General features: G+C 38.9%; 1 protein-coding gene across 1 annotated transcript in view; it reads right to left on the bottom strand.

Moving 5' to 3' along the window:
• Nucleotides 1-9,529: 9,529 nt before the first annotated feature.
• The window catches only part of SLC16A10 (solute carrier family 16 member 10), a 110,046-nt gene continuing 101,988 nt past the window's right edge, over nucleotides 9,530-17,587 (bottom strand). Inside the window, exons 5-6 of the mRNA XM_080664210.1 lie at nucleotides 15,012-15,240; nucleotides 9,530-12,411 (exon numbers count right to left, since the gene is read on the bottom strand). Coding sequence (XP_080520336.1) covers nucleotides 12,179-12,411; nucleotides 15,012-15,240 — 462 coding nt within the window. The 3' untranslated portion in view covers nucleotides 9,530-12,178. The remainder of the gene's footprint in view (nucleotides 12,412-15,011; nucleotides 15,241-17,587) is intronic.

Below are 17,587 nucleotides of genomic sequence, written 5' to 3' on the forward strand. Positions count from 1 at the left end.
TCAAAATTTGTTAAACAGGTGGGTCAGAAAAGGCTTGGGAATTTGCACAGAGAAGTCAAAACAGAGTAAATGAAGGGCAGAGAGAAAACTAAGCATCCTAGACCCTCTGATGGATCTCAAGAGAGATTTGAAATTTGAGTCAGGATTGGGCAAGGAAAACCTTTAAGAGGCCGTAAGGTGGGGACTTGCAAGGTGGGTTAAAAAATAGTGAGTTTGATTACTTTGAGTGGAAAGTTCTTTCAGAGTAGTAGTCCAGAAAGGCATTTGGGGGCCAGATTGTGAAGGACTTTGAAGAGCAGGCCCAATGGAAGGGAGGAAGAGGGAATAAAGTTATAGGAAACTGTGATGAGAGAGAGGGATGTTGGTTTCTAAGATTTCAAAGATGAAGCCATTTCCAGAGATGACAAGGTTACAAGGATCTCTGTTAAGTGTGCGAGAAGATAAAGTTGCTCCACATGAATACTGAATGTTGGACCAAATGCCAGTTGCTGGGTTTGGATATAAGGGAGTGATCCAGGAGGCCCATAGATGACCACGGCAAGGACAGGTAAAAGGAGGTAGAGCTGGAAGAGGTGAGCATGGGAGGCAGAGGGCTCAGCTCTGGAGACCACTGTGTGAGGTAGTGAGCTTCCTGTCCCTGAAGGGGTCAAAACACTGGTGACTCTTGAATTGAGGATTTTAAAAAATAAGTCTTAAATTTAAAATTTTAGGTTTATCTTTAGGAAACTATGAAAAGAGACCTTTAAATCCTTAAAGTTTGTTACTATGATAATCAGATTTTCTGTATGCATTAGGATTCTAATTTAATCCATGAAAATTATTTTTTTAGGAGAGCGAATTTTACCTTGCTCAGAATCAGTAACAATTTGTGATTCTTTCCCGGTTTTCTCCAAAGCCCTCCAGTGGCCTGCACATTCTGGCACTTACATGCAGGCATGTACGTAATTACTGGATTAAATGATGTATTGCAATTCCATGTTCTTGAGTTTAATGTAAAAAATCTTGTTAGCACCATTCAACGTAAATAATGTTTTGCTCTGTAGTTAGGGCTCATAAAATAATACACATCCTCTGAATGTGAATAATCCATCATAACAGGGCATTGTTTTTTTAATATTCCAGCCTGGTTCTTGGTCATCCCCTGAGATTATCAATGAGTAAGAGGTCACCTATACTGGCTCAATTTAACAAATATAATCAGTGTAAGTAAAAGAAACATTAGTGTACATCTATATATATAAAAGCCTAATATGCCAAGTGTCCCCTCGGGAGTTCGACCGACTAGGAGTTGGATCGCTCACTATGACATGCACTGACCACCAGAGGGTGGCACGGAATGAAGGAAGGCTCTGGCCAGCAGCTGCTAGGGACCCTACCCATGCACGAATTTCATGCACTGGGCCTCTAGTTAACTATTTAAAAAATGTCAAACAGAAATAGTTTTTAGACTCTCCAGTGCTTTTGGGTCATTTCTACCCCTGCCCTTTATTTCAGAGGAACAACAAAACCAAACATTCTTGGAATAGATCGATACAGCTTAAAAAATCACACAGCATATTATCTTTTATTCAACACAGATTGTTTTTTTCATTTTAGTATAATTTTTCCTCTTACTCCCCAGCAATTCCATAAATATAATCATAAAACCTCATAGAAATTTGCTAAAAATTTTTTATTATATTTACTGAGAATATCACATTGTTCCACAGTAAAATGATCTTAATCTCCTAATGATTATAAAACTCTTTTCATTTAAAAGATTTTGGTTCTCTTATGTTAAATTGCGCATTATAAAAAAATCAATTATAAATTAAACTCTTTAAAAAGATACATTTTTTAAAAGGCACATACTAAAATACTGCATACTGATCAAATCCAACATAATCGTTTCGCACAGTGTTCTACACTTACACAACTATTGTGCCAAAGATGGCATCCTGTGTAGGTAGGGAGGCAGCGCTACGTTGCGGTGTACAGCACGCTCTTGGGATAATTTGGTTTTGATGTCTAAGATACAGCATGTTTTTCTAACTTTGAAAATATGCAAGATAATTTAAAAATTACTTTTCATATAAACATTAAAATACGTTGGGATGAAAAAGGTCATATTATACTAGGAGATAATTAAAATATCCAAGCTCTCTCTCTTTTTTTAAAATATATTTTATTGATTCTTTACAGAGAGGAAGGGAAAGGGAGAGAGAGTTAGAAACATCGATGAGAGAGAAACATCAATCAGCTGCCTCCTGACAACACCTACTGGGGATGTGCCTGCAACCAAGGTACATGCCCTTGACCGGAATCGAACCTGGGACCCTTGAGTCCGCAGGCCAACGCTCTATCCACTGAGCCAAACCGGTTAGGGCCCAAGCTCTCTCTTAATAATACTGTAGGGTTCAGTCTGTGGTAGCTATAATTTTCAGGCTAAAATAAACTGGCAAGAGACCAAACTGACAAAATGCAAATTTGCCAAGCACTGTACAGTGCCTGCTCAATCTTACATTTCTCAAACCACAGTACATATATTAACAGATACATCAGAAGTTACTATTAAAGGGATATTTAATCTCTTTACTGTAACTTCTGATTAACAAGTTCCCATTCTCCCTTCCACACATAGCTCATGTTAACAGTACAGAGGAGTTCTTAATTAATGGAGAATCCAGGAAACTCTAGTAGATTCTAAATGTACGGTCTTCCTAGTTAGTAAAATGATAGTATCATTTTTCTAATTTACATTTAGCACATCCTCATAACATAGTTAAGACAAAGTCTATACAAGACAGCAGGATTAAATAAAAACCTGTGATCCCCACTTCATCTGAGTCCTACGTTCAGGTATATTTAGGACTCAGAAATCCACGTGGAATTTTAGGTGAGTGTCACACAGTCACAACCATGATGCTGACAGCCCTTGATAAATCCGAGGTATGAAATTTGCTGAGCCTGACTCAGACTATAGTCCTTACTAATTTAAGTCTTTAGGTTAAATCTAAAAGATGAACAATAATACTTTCAGTGTGAATTTTTTTAATGTAACTCATTGTTCAAGTTTTAAGATTGATGACCCCAGAACTCTGATTTTAGCCTGAAAAATATCTTAAAATATCTACTTAAACAAGTGCAATCGAAAGTTATTTTGTATGTCTATAATTGTAAAACAAAATATACATACTTTTTTTTACATACCCTCAGAATTATAGAATACTTTGGATAGCTAGCTTTGTGCTAGAAACATTGACCAGAAATGTTTGGGGCTATGTTTAGCATTAAGTTTTCATTTGGTGATCATTTTCATGTAAGTTGCATAATTTAAAGTCTTATGTGCTTACCAAAATTAGATACCTCTAAGTAGATATTTGAACTAAAAAACTGCTTTATAGGTGAGTTTTTCCCCCCTCAGATGTATATAAAAAATGTAATGTACATAATACTGCTGGATCTACACATTTCCTATTGTGTTATATATACTTTAAAAGAAAAAAATAATTTTGAAAAAAACATGAAATTTAGCACCAATCTTGATCCAATCCTTCTTTGGTAGGAAAAAAAAAAGGCACCATATTCACAGTCTGGGGTCAAAATACAGCACTTTTGCTAATAAGCCGTGGGTCCCTAAAGTAATATGCCAATATAGGCTGAATCATGAAAGATACATTTGCCCATTGCTTTCTAGCAATTAGAACACACTATAGAAGACTACACTGAGGGAAGATCGCAGCAGAAAGGATTTGTGTTCATACACATTTAAAATATTTTTAAAATCCACTATTTTAATAACTGACAGACACTGAAAAGTATTATCTGATAAAGAATAAAAGTCATACAGGGTGGGGCAAAAGTAGGTTTACAGTTGTGAGTACATGAAACAGTTTATTCTTGTATTATTATTTACTCATTATTGTATTATTTTTATATGTACAACTATAAGCCTACTTTTGCCCCACCCTGTATATCAGAGGTTCCAAAATAGTATCACATATCTCATTTGATTTCTTAATGTTATTTTATATAGATAGTTCTTATTACTTACATGCTTAATGACATTCAACTCCAAAATACTCTTCTTACAGAGCTCATACTGAAAGGTTAGGAACATCTTTAATTAATTTGGGAACTTGTGGGTTAACTTCTACACTATAGACACAGACAACAACAGCATTTTCAAAAACTCCTGTGAGACAGAACATCATTACCACGAGGAAAGGGGAGCCTTTTACAGGAGTTCAACATGTACGCTGTAAGGCTAAGGCACAAGCATGCATCTGCTGTCAGTGGCCATCCATCTTCCTGCCAAAGAAAACACAAGTGAAAACAAGACCTCGTCGTCAAACTGCCAGCAGGATTTGAAAAGCCCCTGGTAAAGCATTTTAGTAAGTGTTCATTATTATACAGAGGTTATAAATTTCTTCAGTTTTCCTCTGTCAGATGATCCACCGGCCACATGAGTTAATATTCCTTTTATATCCATTTATCAGAACAAAGCACTTAAGAAATCTTACTATTTTGACCCCCTTAACAACTTGCACTCCCTTGCTTTTTAATCCCAGAATCACCATTCGCTTCCTTCTGATTAAGCAAGAATTGATTAAGCTGCGGTTTTAGTTGGACACCGAAAGCTGAGGTAGGTGGACTGTTGGGGTCAAGTGAGCGTCGTGATCAAGTACTTAGAAAGATTTCCTTTCATTCCCAATGTCTTTCCAACACACTGATAAAAAATTGAAATCTTCTGTGTCATAAGTGAGGTAGTCCTATATTATATGTCAAGAAAATAATACCATGGAGGATTTCTGTGAATGTATAGAGGTCAAGATGATTAATGTTCACTACTTAAATATTGATAATTTTAAAAAGGGCAAGCTAAGTAACCTACTATGTATAGTAAACTACTAGGTAAACCACTATGTCCCAGATTTCAAGATTTCTTTGAGTCAAAGATGTGGCAACGAATTGTTTCATGGGTCTTTATTGTCTCAGAAGGAGTCATCTGATAAAGTCCACATTTATGGTAGTTCCGTAATTGTGTTTCTAAGTTGTATTCAGGTTTCACATGTAGCTATAGGCATGTGGCCCTTTAGTCTTTTTTTTTTTTAAGGATTTCTCTTTTTTTAATATATTTTATTGGTATTTTACAGAGAGGAAGGGAGAGGGATAGAGAGCTTAGAAACATCGATGAGAGAGAAACATCGATCAGCCGCCTCCTGCACACCTCCCACTGGGGATGTGCCCGCAACCAAGGTACATGCCCTTGACCGGAATCGAACCTGGGACCCTTCAGTCCGCAGGCCGACGCTCTATCCACTGAGCCAAACCGGTTTCGGCAAGGCCCTTTAGTCTTAAGAACTGTAACCGATCACTCTCTAGTGCAGCGGCCGCCAACTGGTGGCCCATGGACTGGTGGTCCGTGAGGTCTGAAAGGCTGGCCACCGCTGCTCTCGTGTATTTACAAAACAAAGCACTATTAGCCTCTGCCAACAAGTAAACTAATAAATGCGCTGCCGCTGTGAAATAGCAGTGAGCGCAGGAGCTGCCGATTGTTGCTGTCCACCTCGTGACTCTTCGCCCCTGAACCATTCTCAAACTCCACTCTAGATTGTCTTTTTATTTCCCTCTTATACCAAGTCATCAACAAACATCAGTGAGTAGAATATGAGCAGAATTAATGATTACCAGTAAAGTAGCAAGCCTGCCTTCTATGGATTACCACATCACCATTATAAATAGCAAATTGTTCTTTTGTTTTAAAAACAAAGCAAAAGGTTTGAGTTTTTTTAAAAGTTCATTAAACTATATGGATGATGTACTTTCCTATCAGCCAAGACAACACTTGTCTTTCAAATTAAAAAATAATATAGATGACAAAGAAAGTAATAAAGCTCACTTCCTCTTACTTTTCACATATGGAAAAAAGCAACAACTTTTAATCTAATATAGAAAGTGCTCCTTCATGTTTATGCCAGCAACAATAAAGCTTTCAGTGTTAGAAATTTTCTAAAGAGTTTAAATAAGTTTTATTTTTTTATTTTATTTTTTTTTAAATAAATCTTTATTCAGATTATTACAGTTATTTCTCCTTTTCCCCCCCATAGCTCCCCTCCACCCATTTCCCACCCCACCTTCTGCCCTTACCTCCCCCCCACTGTCCTCATCCATAGGTGTATGATTTTTGTCCATTCTCTTCATGAAACCCCCATACCCCTTTCCCCCTGAGAATTATCAGTCCACTCCCTTTCTATGCCCCTGATTCTATTATATTCACCAGATTATTCTGTTCCTCAGGTTTTTAATTCACTTGATTTTTAGGTTCGCTTGTTGATAGATATGTATTTGTTGTTCATAATTTTTCTCTTTTTTTCTTCTTCCTCTTCTTTAAGAATACCTTTCAGCATTTCATATAATACTGGTTTGGTGGTGATGAACTCCTTCAGCTTTTTCTTATCTGTGAAGCTCTTTATCTGCCCTTCTATTCTGAATGATAGCTTTGCTGGGTAGAGTAATCTTGGTTGTAGGTTCTTGCTATTCATCACATTGAAAATTTCTTGCCACTCCCATCTGGCCTGCATAGTTTCTGTTGAGAAGTCAGCTGACAGTCGTATGGGTGCTCCCTTGTAGGTAATTAACTGTTTTTCTCTTGCTGCTTTTAATATTCTCTCTTTGTCTTTTGCTCTTGGCATTTTAATTATGATGTGTCTTGGTGTGGTCCTCTTTGGATTCCTTTTGTTTGGGGTTCTGTGGGCTTCCTGGACTTGTAAGTCTATTTCTTTCACCAGGTGGGGGAAGTTTTCTGTCATTATTTCTTCAAATAGGTTTTCAGTATCTTGCTCTCTCTCTTCTTCTGGCACCCCCATAATTCTGATGTTGGTACGCTTGAAGTTGTCTCAGAGTCTTCTTACATTATCTTCAACTTTTTGGATTTTTTTTTTGCTTTTTGCTTTTTCGGTTGAGTGTTTTTTGCTTCTTTGTATTTCAATTCTTTGACTTGATTCTTGTGTTCCTCTATTCTGTTTCTGGGTCTCTGTATAATATTTTTTATTTCAGTCAGTGTATGTTTAATTTCTAGTTGGTCCTTTTTCATATCTTCGAGGGTCTCATATTTATCGGCCTTTTCTAGGATATTCTTAAAAAGCCTTATAACCGTGGTTTTGAATTCTATATCCAGTCGTTTGTTTTCCTCCATTTCTTTCGTTTGTGATCTGATTCTTTGACCCCGCATTTTCACTGATTCCCTGAGTTGGTAAGGTAGATATTTGTGCTAGGTTTCCAATATGGCCCAGTGGGTCTGCTTCCCCAGTTAACCTGAGGTGGACACTCTTGGTGCACCCCTTTGTGGACTGTGTGTACAGCCTTGTTGTAATTAAGTCTTTATTGTTGTTGGTATCACTGGGAAGAATTGACCTCCGGGCCAGTTGGCTGTAAGGATCAGCTGTGTCTATGCTGGGAGAAGTTCGGTGCTGGAGACAGCCTTATAGGATTAGACTTGCCAAATTGCAATAGCCTCTGTGCTCAGCTTGGATGGGGTAGAGTCTCAGTCTTGGCTTCCTGTCAGCCTTGCCCTTGCGCGCATGTGCGCTTTCAGTCCTCCGCCTTCCCCAGCTCGAGTCTCCGCCTGAGAGTCCAGACTCCCCCCACAAGAGCGTGGGTCCCCAGGGGCTCGCCTGGAACTGGGGTTCGCTGCAGTCAGAACTGGGGCTCAGTGCCGTCAGGAGCCTCTGACTCCCTTCCACTAGGGAAAGCCTGTGGCAACCTCCGCAGCCTTTGTGCGCACTGGCCCACGTGCGCCTTCAGACTTCTGCCTTTCCCAGCTCGAGTCTCCGCCCGAGAGTCCAGACTCCCCCTGTAAGAGCGTGGGTCCCCAGGGGTTCGCCCGGAACTGGGGTTCAGTGCAGTCAGAACTGGGGTTCAGTGCGGTCGGAGGCTTCCTTCCCCCTTCCGCCAGAGAAAGTCAGCCAGGCTCTCAGCCGCCCTTCCTCTCGGCGCGCACAAAGACCCTTTGCCGTACCTCCAATTCTCTGTGAGCTTTTCTCTTTCCTTCTAGTTGTAGAATTTTCACTCAGCCAGCCTTCCTGTGGTTCTGGATGGTGTCCGTTCTGTCTTTTAGTTGTAGTTTTGAAATTGTTGTGCGAGGCAGCAGTTTAGGTGTTTACCTATGCCGCCATCTTGGTTTCTCCCTAAATAAGTTTTAAATACTTAAATTGTTTACATATTTAAAAATTGGAGCTAATTAAACTTTCCACTTGTCCCTCTAAGCTCACCACGTGTGACCCAGCCTAAGGCAGGTTTGCTGGGAACTGCATCCCAAAGGCTCACCAAACCCAAGGCATCTCCGTGATGTGCTCTCAGGACTAAGATGTAGCAAAACTTTAAAGGAAGAGCAAAAGCAAAGTTAAAAATGTGTCCTCCAAAAATATTCATGCTAAGAACCCGACAGTCTTTTCTCTCAAAGCATTTACCTTAAACATTTAAATAAAGTTCTATATGTTAACACCAAAGATGCCAATTATATGAAACTTGTTTCCCCCAAAATTTTAATCACATAATTTTAAAGTTTTTTCATTGTAGACCATTAGAACTCTAAGTTGACGACCGAGAGAGAGCAAGCCATTCTCCAGGTCACACAAATTGAATGGGGCTCCAGCCTTTGCCACCATAGGGACCAGGAAGTAGTGCAGCTAAGCAGCTAGTAGAATTAAGCAAGGATGTTAATGGACTTGTCAGCAGAAGTTTTGAAGGACAGGAGGAAGTAAAAGGGAAAAAGGATGATAAGGATAAAGATAATATGAAAAGAGTAAAGATAATTTACTTTACAACTAAGTGTACATTTACTTTAAAAAGTGTGAGAAGTTGAAGCATTAAAGGTTAATAGCATTAAAGGTTTCTCAATACTTAGGCAGAGCCCAGGTGATATAATCAGATAATATATGGATCATGAAATGCAAACAAGGCCTTGTTTCTGTTTATGAATAGAATTGGAAGCTTAATGCAATCACTATGCAATTTTCAGTGGAAATTACAAGTCTTGTAGTAGGGCTGTAGACTAAGCATTGCAACTGTGATCAAAGAGATTTACAAATTTTGAGTAAAGTATCAATAACCTGGGTGGGTTTATTACTGAAATGGATGGATCCCAACAATATCCACTGCAATAAAATTTAACCAAAACATTTCTGGAAGATCTTTGGGTATCTGTTACCTGTGTATCTGACCCAGAGTTTCTGTAAAGAGGAATACTAATTGCTCCCCTTCTTATGTAACTGCTGGCCTCAAATGCAAGAACCTTTTGAATGTGAGAATTTGCTGAGTCTTATCAGAATTAGGATGATGTGCTGAAAAGCAGAGTTCTGACTCTATTCTTTTTCTCTCAAAAAAGTGTCTTAATTGAACCAAAAAAAAATTTAGGCCTGTGTGGTCACTTTATTACAATAGTAACACTTCAGAAATTGGAAAGAATTTACTTTAACTAAAAGATTAAAGTAATATTTCTTTGTCTGAAACACGAATCTTTATGGATATTAGTATTTTTCATTTTTTTAGTTTGTAGAACTTTTAAAACTTTTTGTACCAAACAACATATTACTAAATATGCATTTTATGGAATTTAGCATCTTACCTTTTATACTTTTTCTTTTTAACTTATATTACAGCACAGTACTCTATTATGGTGGAGATTTCTTGGTGTTATAGATCCTGTTTGACTCATTGCTTTAGACTGAAAACTACATAAGTGTAATATGTGTGCAGTATTCTGAGATCTAAGTTTTATTATAAATGTTAAGTCACTTTGCTCTTTTATTATGAGAACTAACAAAGCAAGATCAAGTCTTTGAGTTTCAGATTATTACATTTTATTTCCCCCTAAAATCAGCCAAATTTTGAAAGGAAAAGCACTTTGGAGATCTTTACAGAGTAAATATTCTATTTTAGAATTATTCTTTCTGTAAAATTGTAGGTGGGAGTACTAGGAGTCTTAAAAAACTGTAAAAATTTATAATGGCAGGCATGATGATTGGTCTTAGTTTTACGTTTTTGCTGATCTCAAAAGCACTGATAATGAGGAAATTATGTTTTTATAACTGGGCATGAATAAATGAAAAGCCAGATAATTTATTACATTATCATTTCTAAATCATTTTCTAAAAGTTTAAAATAAGAACATAAAAGGGCAGGCAGTGTGTTCAAATGTAGGGTTTTTCCTTTTCTTTGTAACAGAACCTTCCAAAAAACAAATTACCTAAGTCCCTGAATATGAAATATGGACATATTTGAAGGAGTAAGTTGCACCTGTGTGTATGGCCACAGTAAGTTGTTGAATGTCTTCACAATCAAAATTATTTAAAATCCTATTAAAAATAGATTCTACATTTAGTGTTTACACACTTTGAACTTTCAAGGCTGCAGATAAGAAAGTTGATTCTGAAAGGAAAATCATTGTGTTTTCTCGCTGTTTAATGAGCAGCCTCACTTTCCTCCCACCTCCTGTGTGCCACACCCCCCTACTCCCATCACCTCTAAGTCCCTATGCTTCCCAGGCATCTCCAGCCTCAGCTAGAGACAAGAAATGGAAGTGCTTTGCCTTTCAGAAACAACAGTAGCTGAAAAGTAAAGTAAGGACATAATAGACTAACTTTCTTTCCTTACAAAGAACTCAGAAACAGGTGGATCCTAGAGGTGCTTTAGAAAAAGACAACATTTGTCCTGGCCAGGTAGCACAGTTGGTTAGAGTGCCATCCCTATACGCCAAGGTTGTGGGTTCAATCCCCAGTCAGGGCACACACAAGAATTAACTAATGAGTGTATGTAAATAAGTCAAACAACAAATTGATGTCTCTCTCTCAAAAAAAAAAAGGACAACATTCTTCTCAGGTGAACAAGCTACATTTGAGGAAGATCTAATAAACATCCATATTTAAGATCTAAATATACTTTGCATACTATTAATTTTTAAACACCTAAATAAGAAACAAAAATGTATAACTTCAGGGATGAGGAAAGTGTTCCTGTTTTTTGTAGATGAGCATGGGTCATGACATGATTTGGTTGTAATTTTAGATACTTAAACTCTAATAGCTTGCTTTCAATTGTCTGTGTATAAATAGGAAAAAGTACTAAGAATGTTAATGGGGAACACACTAGGAGAAATACATACAAATGCAAATTTCTGCCAGAAAGTTTTGGAAATGTAGGAATTGTTTCTCTTTATAAATGCTTCTAACCTTTCACGACCCATTAATTTCATAAACCAATTTGAGCAACTGTATCTATCAGAAATAGATATTTTCTTTACAAACACAAAGATTTTTCCCTCCACTGTGCCTGAAACTGCAACTTGACAACATGTTCAATATGGCTTTGTTTAAATATCGGGTCCCAGTGCTAACAAATTCAGAAACCAGAAATATTTTATGTTAAAACTGCCAGAGTATCTTTCATTCATTCTATTTTTCTTTATTGTTATAATTTAAACAAATTCAGAAATTTGGAGCATTTCTGGCTACTCCAGTAAAACATACTGCAAAGCCAAAGGAAATAAACGTAAATGAAAGAAATGCCTGATTTTTTAACTGCTCTGCCCTTATGACCAGGAATCTCACATACTGGTTCTGAATGCATTGCCAGCATTTGCTCCAAAAAGATCTCTGACCCTAGAGCAAGTCAGGACCCCTTCATGTCAGGGCCTATTTAACAGCAGGAAAAGCAGCTTTCACACACACTTGAGGTTTAGGTAGATCGCACATTACCTAGAAGCCAGACTTAAATTTTGTAAAAAGTCTCCAAGTAGCAAAAGAAATTAAAATCTAGATACCAGAACTAAAAACAGCATGTGAGACAACAAACAATATTTCCAGTCTAACCAAATTACAACCTTTTCAGTATAGCTTGAGGTATTCTTAAATATTTGTAGGAGCTAAATAGCATTCACAGTTTCCAAAGTTGCTTTCTACTGAGATAGGTCAAATTCTCATAATATTTGACTTTCAGAGATGTTTTCATGGACCAGAGTCTGTCCTCAGACTCACAGCTATTCGGTGGCAGAAAATGGTTCTTGTAGTAATAAATGTTCTATTTCCCATTATTGTGCTATCCTTAGGATGTGATTAAAAAAATAATTTGCAATTTATATAAAAGGAAACTTGCTTAAACTTCGAAAAGCAAATCCAGTCTGGTGGAGGTATAGAAGACATTAAATAACAGAGTCAGATTCTTTCTTCACGATTCCAGATGAACTTGACAGCAGAGAGTTCTGGTTCTCCAGCATTTTCTCCATCTTTTCTCCTCCCGTGGTTTTATTGATCTCTCTTTGCTTCTTACTATGGATCCATGGGATAAAGCAAAGGACAGCGCCTCCAATAAGGGGAGGGACTCCAGCGAGATAGAATGCCACGTCATAGGAACCCAGCTTCTCACGAAGTAACCCTGGGAAGGGAGAAAAGTGTCACCAAAAGAAAACAGGTGGGGCTCTCAGGGTCTCAGATCAGTCACAGTGGCGGCCTGCCTAGTTCCAACCTAATGACTTCATCTCAGCAGAACTAGTTCAAACATCTCAGATTATTAAACATTTTTAGGAAGTGTGTCTGAAATATAAACCTTTCTGATATCAAGAAGGAAAAGAGCTCATATCTTTAATCTCATCACAGACTACAGGCTTCTGGGTTTTTATAACAAAATATTACATGGAAAAAAATATTTGCAACTACGCTTTGGTTTTTTTCAAAACCCTGCAGAGGCCATTTGGGGCATTCTGACACATGGTGTAAAGGTGGATAGACCACCAAGCTCAAACTTCTCGTAGACACCGCAAAATGCCTACCATTTCAAACCTTTCGTGGGCCTATACTATATAATAAAGAGGTCATATGCAAATTGACCGTCACACTCTCACACAAGATGGCTGTCCCCATGTGGTCACAAGATGGCCACCACAAGATGGCTGGCAGGGGAGGGCAGTTTTGGGTGACCAGGCCAGCAGGGGAGGGCAGTTGGGGCAACCAGGCCTGCAGGGGAGGGCAGTTAAGGGCAACCAGGCCGGCAGTGGAGGGCAGTTGGGTTCAATCAGACTGGCAGGGGAGCAGTTAGGCGTCGATCAGGCTGGCAGGAGAGTGGTTAGGGGGTGATCAGGCTGGCAGGCAGAAGCAGTTAGGGGCAATCAGGCAGGCAGGCAGGTGAGCGGTTGGGAGCCAGCAGTCCCAGATTGTGAGTCGGACATCCAGTCGGACATCCCCTGAGGGGTCCCAGATTGAAGAGGGTGCAGGCTGGGCTGAGGGACACCCCCCTCCAGTGCACGAATTTTGCGTACCGGGCTTCTAGTTTGTTTATGAAATAACTTGAAACAATTGAAAATTATAATTTAAAATCATGAAAAATGATAAATGTAAGTTAGGAAGGAAAAGGTTGTTAAATACATTTGGAAAGATAACTAAGGTTTGTCACCACACGAGAGGAAAACATGAGAATCTATGTGTGGCACTCTAACAGATCCCTGGGTTGCGCTTCTGAACCTGTTATTTAGCATACTCCTTGTATCTAATTTATCTAACATAATCCAATTTTTAATTAGTTATCTTAGTGTTTTTAAACTTTTAAAAAATATTTTTATTAATTTCAGAGAGGAAGGGAGAGTGAGAGTGAGAGAGAGAGAGAGAGAGAGAGAGAGAGAGAGAGAGAGATACATCAATGATGAGAATCATTGATTGGCTGCCTCCTGCACGCCACCAAGTAGGGACCAAGCCCACAACCTGGGCATGTGCCCTGACCAGGAATCGAATAGTGACCTCTTTGTTCTTTCATAGGTTGGCACTCAACCACCGAGCCATACCGGATGGGCTACACTTTTAAAATGTTTACTATACAACCTCAGTTATCTGAAATGTGTAGGGAACACACAGAGTACTAAATATCTGACTCTGCCGAGGATGTGTCCAGTTAAGTCCCAACACATTAAAAAAGGTGCACTTTCATCCCGGATGGAAACCTAGAACATACAATATGTCCAAATATGTGATTTCCTATCTTCTGAATCAAAACATTTAATGTGTAACTGAACCTTTCATCCTTATGAGGACTAACTATTTTGTTTGGCTATAATACTGTGATCCCTCAGAGCCTCCTGGGGAGCCAGGGGCTTGCTGCTGCCAGGTGCTGTGTTGCTCTGCCTGCTTTGGGGGCTTCCTGTTGCCTCCTTTATTCTCGTCTGCAATCAGTTACTTCTAGTAGCAAATGCCATTCCACAGCTGCCTGTGATCTACCGTGGCCTTGGGAACCCTAGGAAATGAAGCTTGTAAGGTATGAAAATAGTGTGGCCAGTGGAGAGTGAGCAAGGCCTGGAAGTTCTCCTCCAAGGAGACTGTGATCTTTAGAACTTAAATGTTCCTTGGTCTGCACGGTGGAGACTCTGCTTGCTGGATTCATGACTAGGTTCCTGATTGGCAAAGTTGCTAGGTAAATGTGGTTCTGGACATGAGAATGAATTGAGCTGAACTTTAACTGAGCCCTTCACATGCCAGAAATAGAGGACAGACAGTACATGCATTTAAATTTTATCATAATTTTATCAAATTTTATCATAAAAATTCACGTTAGCACCCAAGTAATACTGAAACAAGAAATCTTTATACTATCATTCAGAAGATTTCTAAAGGTAAAATTCATGTAACATAAAATTAACCATTTTAATGGCATTTAGGACATTCACAACGTTATGCAACCACCACCTCTCTCTAGTTGCGAAATGTTTTAATCACACCAGAACAAAACTCCAAGCCCATTAAGCAGTTACTCCTTTATCCCCTTCCCTCTGGCCCCTGGCAACCACACATCTACTCTCTGCCTCTATGGACTTACCTATTTTGGATGTTTTACATAAATGGAATCATGCATTTTTGTATTTGGCTTTTTGTAGCACACAAAAAATAAAAGACTAGTAACTAATAAATTATACATTTACATACAAGTGAGACTTAGGACCTGCAGTAAAATGCTATGAATTACTATAATTATTGGAGAATAATTACATTTACCTGCAATGGGTGGGCCCACAGTCATGGGTATAGACATGAATCCGAGCAGAAATCCAATTGCTTGGGAAACATCCTGCGCACCAACTAACTCAAAGGCAATGGGGGCCATAATTGAAATGAAGCATCCATCGAAGAGGCCCATGATGAGGCAGACAGCGATGAGGGCCCCAAAGACACTACACAAGGGAATCATCATGGACATCAGACCAATGAAGACGAAGGACAGCACCTAGGACAGACACCACATGTCAGCTCTGCTGTCAGGAAAAGTGAATTTTACAATCACTGAGCAATACGTTTAGAACTTTTAAGAAGTTACTGCGTAGTCGCCTCCCCTGCCCCATTCACCTTGATTTTATATACATAATCAACTTCCTTAATCAACTCCGAGTTCCCCTAGCACTTTTCTCAGTGTTTCCGTTAAGGCAGTAATTTTCAACTTTTTTCATCTCATGGCACACATAAACTAATTACTAAAATTCAGTGGCACACCAAAACAAATTTTTTTTACAAAAAAATAGGTATAATTTTGATTCATTCACATGGATGCCTATTGTTGTGTTGGCTGTTGTCATTTTTGTTGTTGTTGTTGTTAATCCTCACCCAAGGATATTTTCCCAGATTTTTTTAGAGAGAGTGAAAGGAATGGGGAGAGACAGAGAGAAACATTGTTGTGAGAGAGACACATCAATTGGTTGCCTCCCACACCGGTCCCGATTGGCACTGGAATTGAGCCTGCAACTAAGGTATGTGCCCTTTACTGGAATTAAACCTGAAACCCTTCAGTCCTCGGGCCAACACTCTATTCAAACTGGCTAGGGCTGTTGTCATTTTTTTATTTGACAGTCTAAGTGAAAAGAACTCGGTGCCCTAAGTAGTCAGGTATTACATGTTTTATTTATTATTATTTTTTAAAATACGTTTTTATTGACTTGAAAGAGAGGAAGGGAGATGGAGAGAGAAAGAGAATCATCAATGTGAGAGAGAAACATCATTCGGCTGTCTCCTGCATGCCCTCTACTGGAGACTGAGCCAGCAACCCAGGCATGTGCCCTGACTGGGAAGCCAACAGGCAACCTCTTGTGCATGGCCTCATGCTCCACCAACTGAGCCATACTGGGAGAGCAGGTATTGCATGTTTTAAAAATTCTTAAAAATTACTGTAGTGAAGAAACCAGAAGAAAGTAACTGTTTTTCCCTACCAGCCTGTAAGCTCTTTGAAGTCAGAATCAGTACAAGCCACCTTTGAACTAGATATTTATAAGGTTTAAAGATCTTGCACCTGGTCATTGCTCAATAAATACTAGTTCTTTATGCCATGGCTGGTTTGGCTCAGTGGATAGAGTGTTGGCCTATGGACTGAAGGGTCCCAGTTGGATTCCAGTCAACGGGCTCCATCCCCATTAGGAGGCATGCAGGGAGGCAGCCAATCAATGATTCTCTCTTAACATTGATGTTTCTCTCTCTCCCTCTTCCTTCCTCTCTGAAATCAATAAAAACACATTTTAAAAAATAATAAATTAAAAATAAATAAATTACTAGTTATTTGAATATAAGCTCAAATTCATTCATCAAACATTTAATTCTTAGCCCTGGCCAGGTAGCCCAGTCATTTTGAGTGTGCCAAGACTGCAGGTTCAATTCCTCAGTTATGGCACATAGAAGAATCAACCAATGAATGCATAAATAAGTAGAACAATAATCTGATGTTTCTCTCTCTCTGTCTCTCTCTCTAAAAATTGGTAAAATAATTTATTTTTAATTTTATCTTTGAAATGATATATACTTTATTGTTATTAAATAAAAATAAAGTATTGTTATTTAATAACAGGGACATGCAGGGGGCATGAATTTGTGAATGGAATGAATAACAGGTTGATATTTCTTCCTCCCTCTCTCCCTCTCTTCTCTCTCTCCTCTCCTCTCTCTCTAAAATCAATTTTAAAATATTTTTTGAAAAAGAAAAAGCTGAAAGTTTTGTCATGCAACACATGTCCGTTAGAGGGCTCCCTTGACACTCGAGAAAACAAGACCAAATGTTCTGCTAAATGTTTGACAAGGATATCCACAATTAGGTAATAATCAAAGGGGGAATGGTCAGAGTACAATAAATACTTTTAAAAGTAGCACTGTCCCACACTTCCTTCTAGGTGTATGCGCAGACTTCGTCCTGTGGCGGTCTGCCTGGACCTACACAGACACCCACAGCGAGGTAGCCTCTCTGTCTCAGTGTTCACCGCTCTACGTGGAAATGACATGACCTTCCTCCAAGGGCAGGGGCGAAGAGTAAAGGAGACAATGCATCGTGGAAGTGCTCAATGTGTGGTGGTTGGTATTACTTCACATCAATTAGTGGAAGTTCTTCTGTGTGTGTTACATACCACTGAGCGAGCTCTGCCTCCTGGCGCCCCTATGAATGAGTGACATCTACAGTGTTCTGTCCTCAGCAGCCCTGCCCAGCTCCTGTAGACTCCTGCCTATGGCTTCTTTTAGGGAGTCAATCCATCTCATGTTTGGTCTTCCTCTTTATGCTGCCTTCTGTTTTTCCCAGCATTACTGTCTTTTCCAAAGAACCC

Source organism: Plecotus auritus (genome assembly GCF_963455305.1).
Source record: "Plecotus auritus genome assembly, chromosome: 4".
Taxonomy (NCBI): domain Eukaryota; kingdom Metazoa; phylum Chordata; class Mammalia; order Chiroptera; family Vespertilionidae; genus Plecotus; species Plecotus auritus.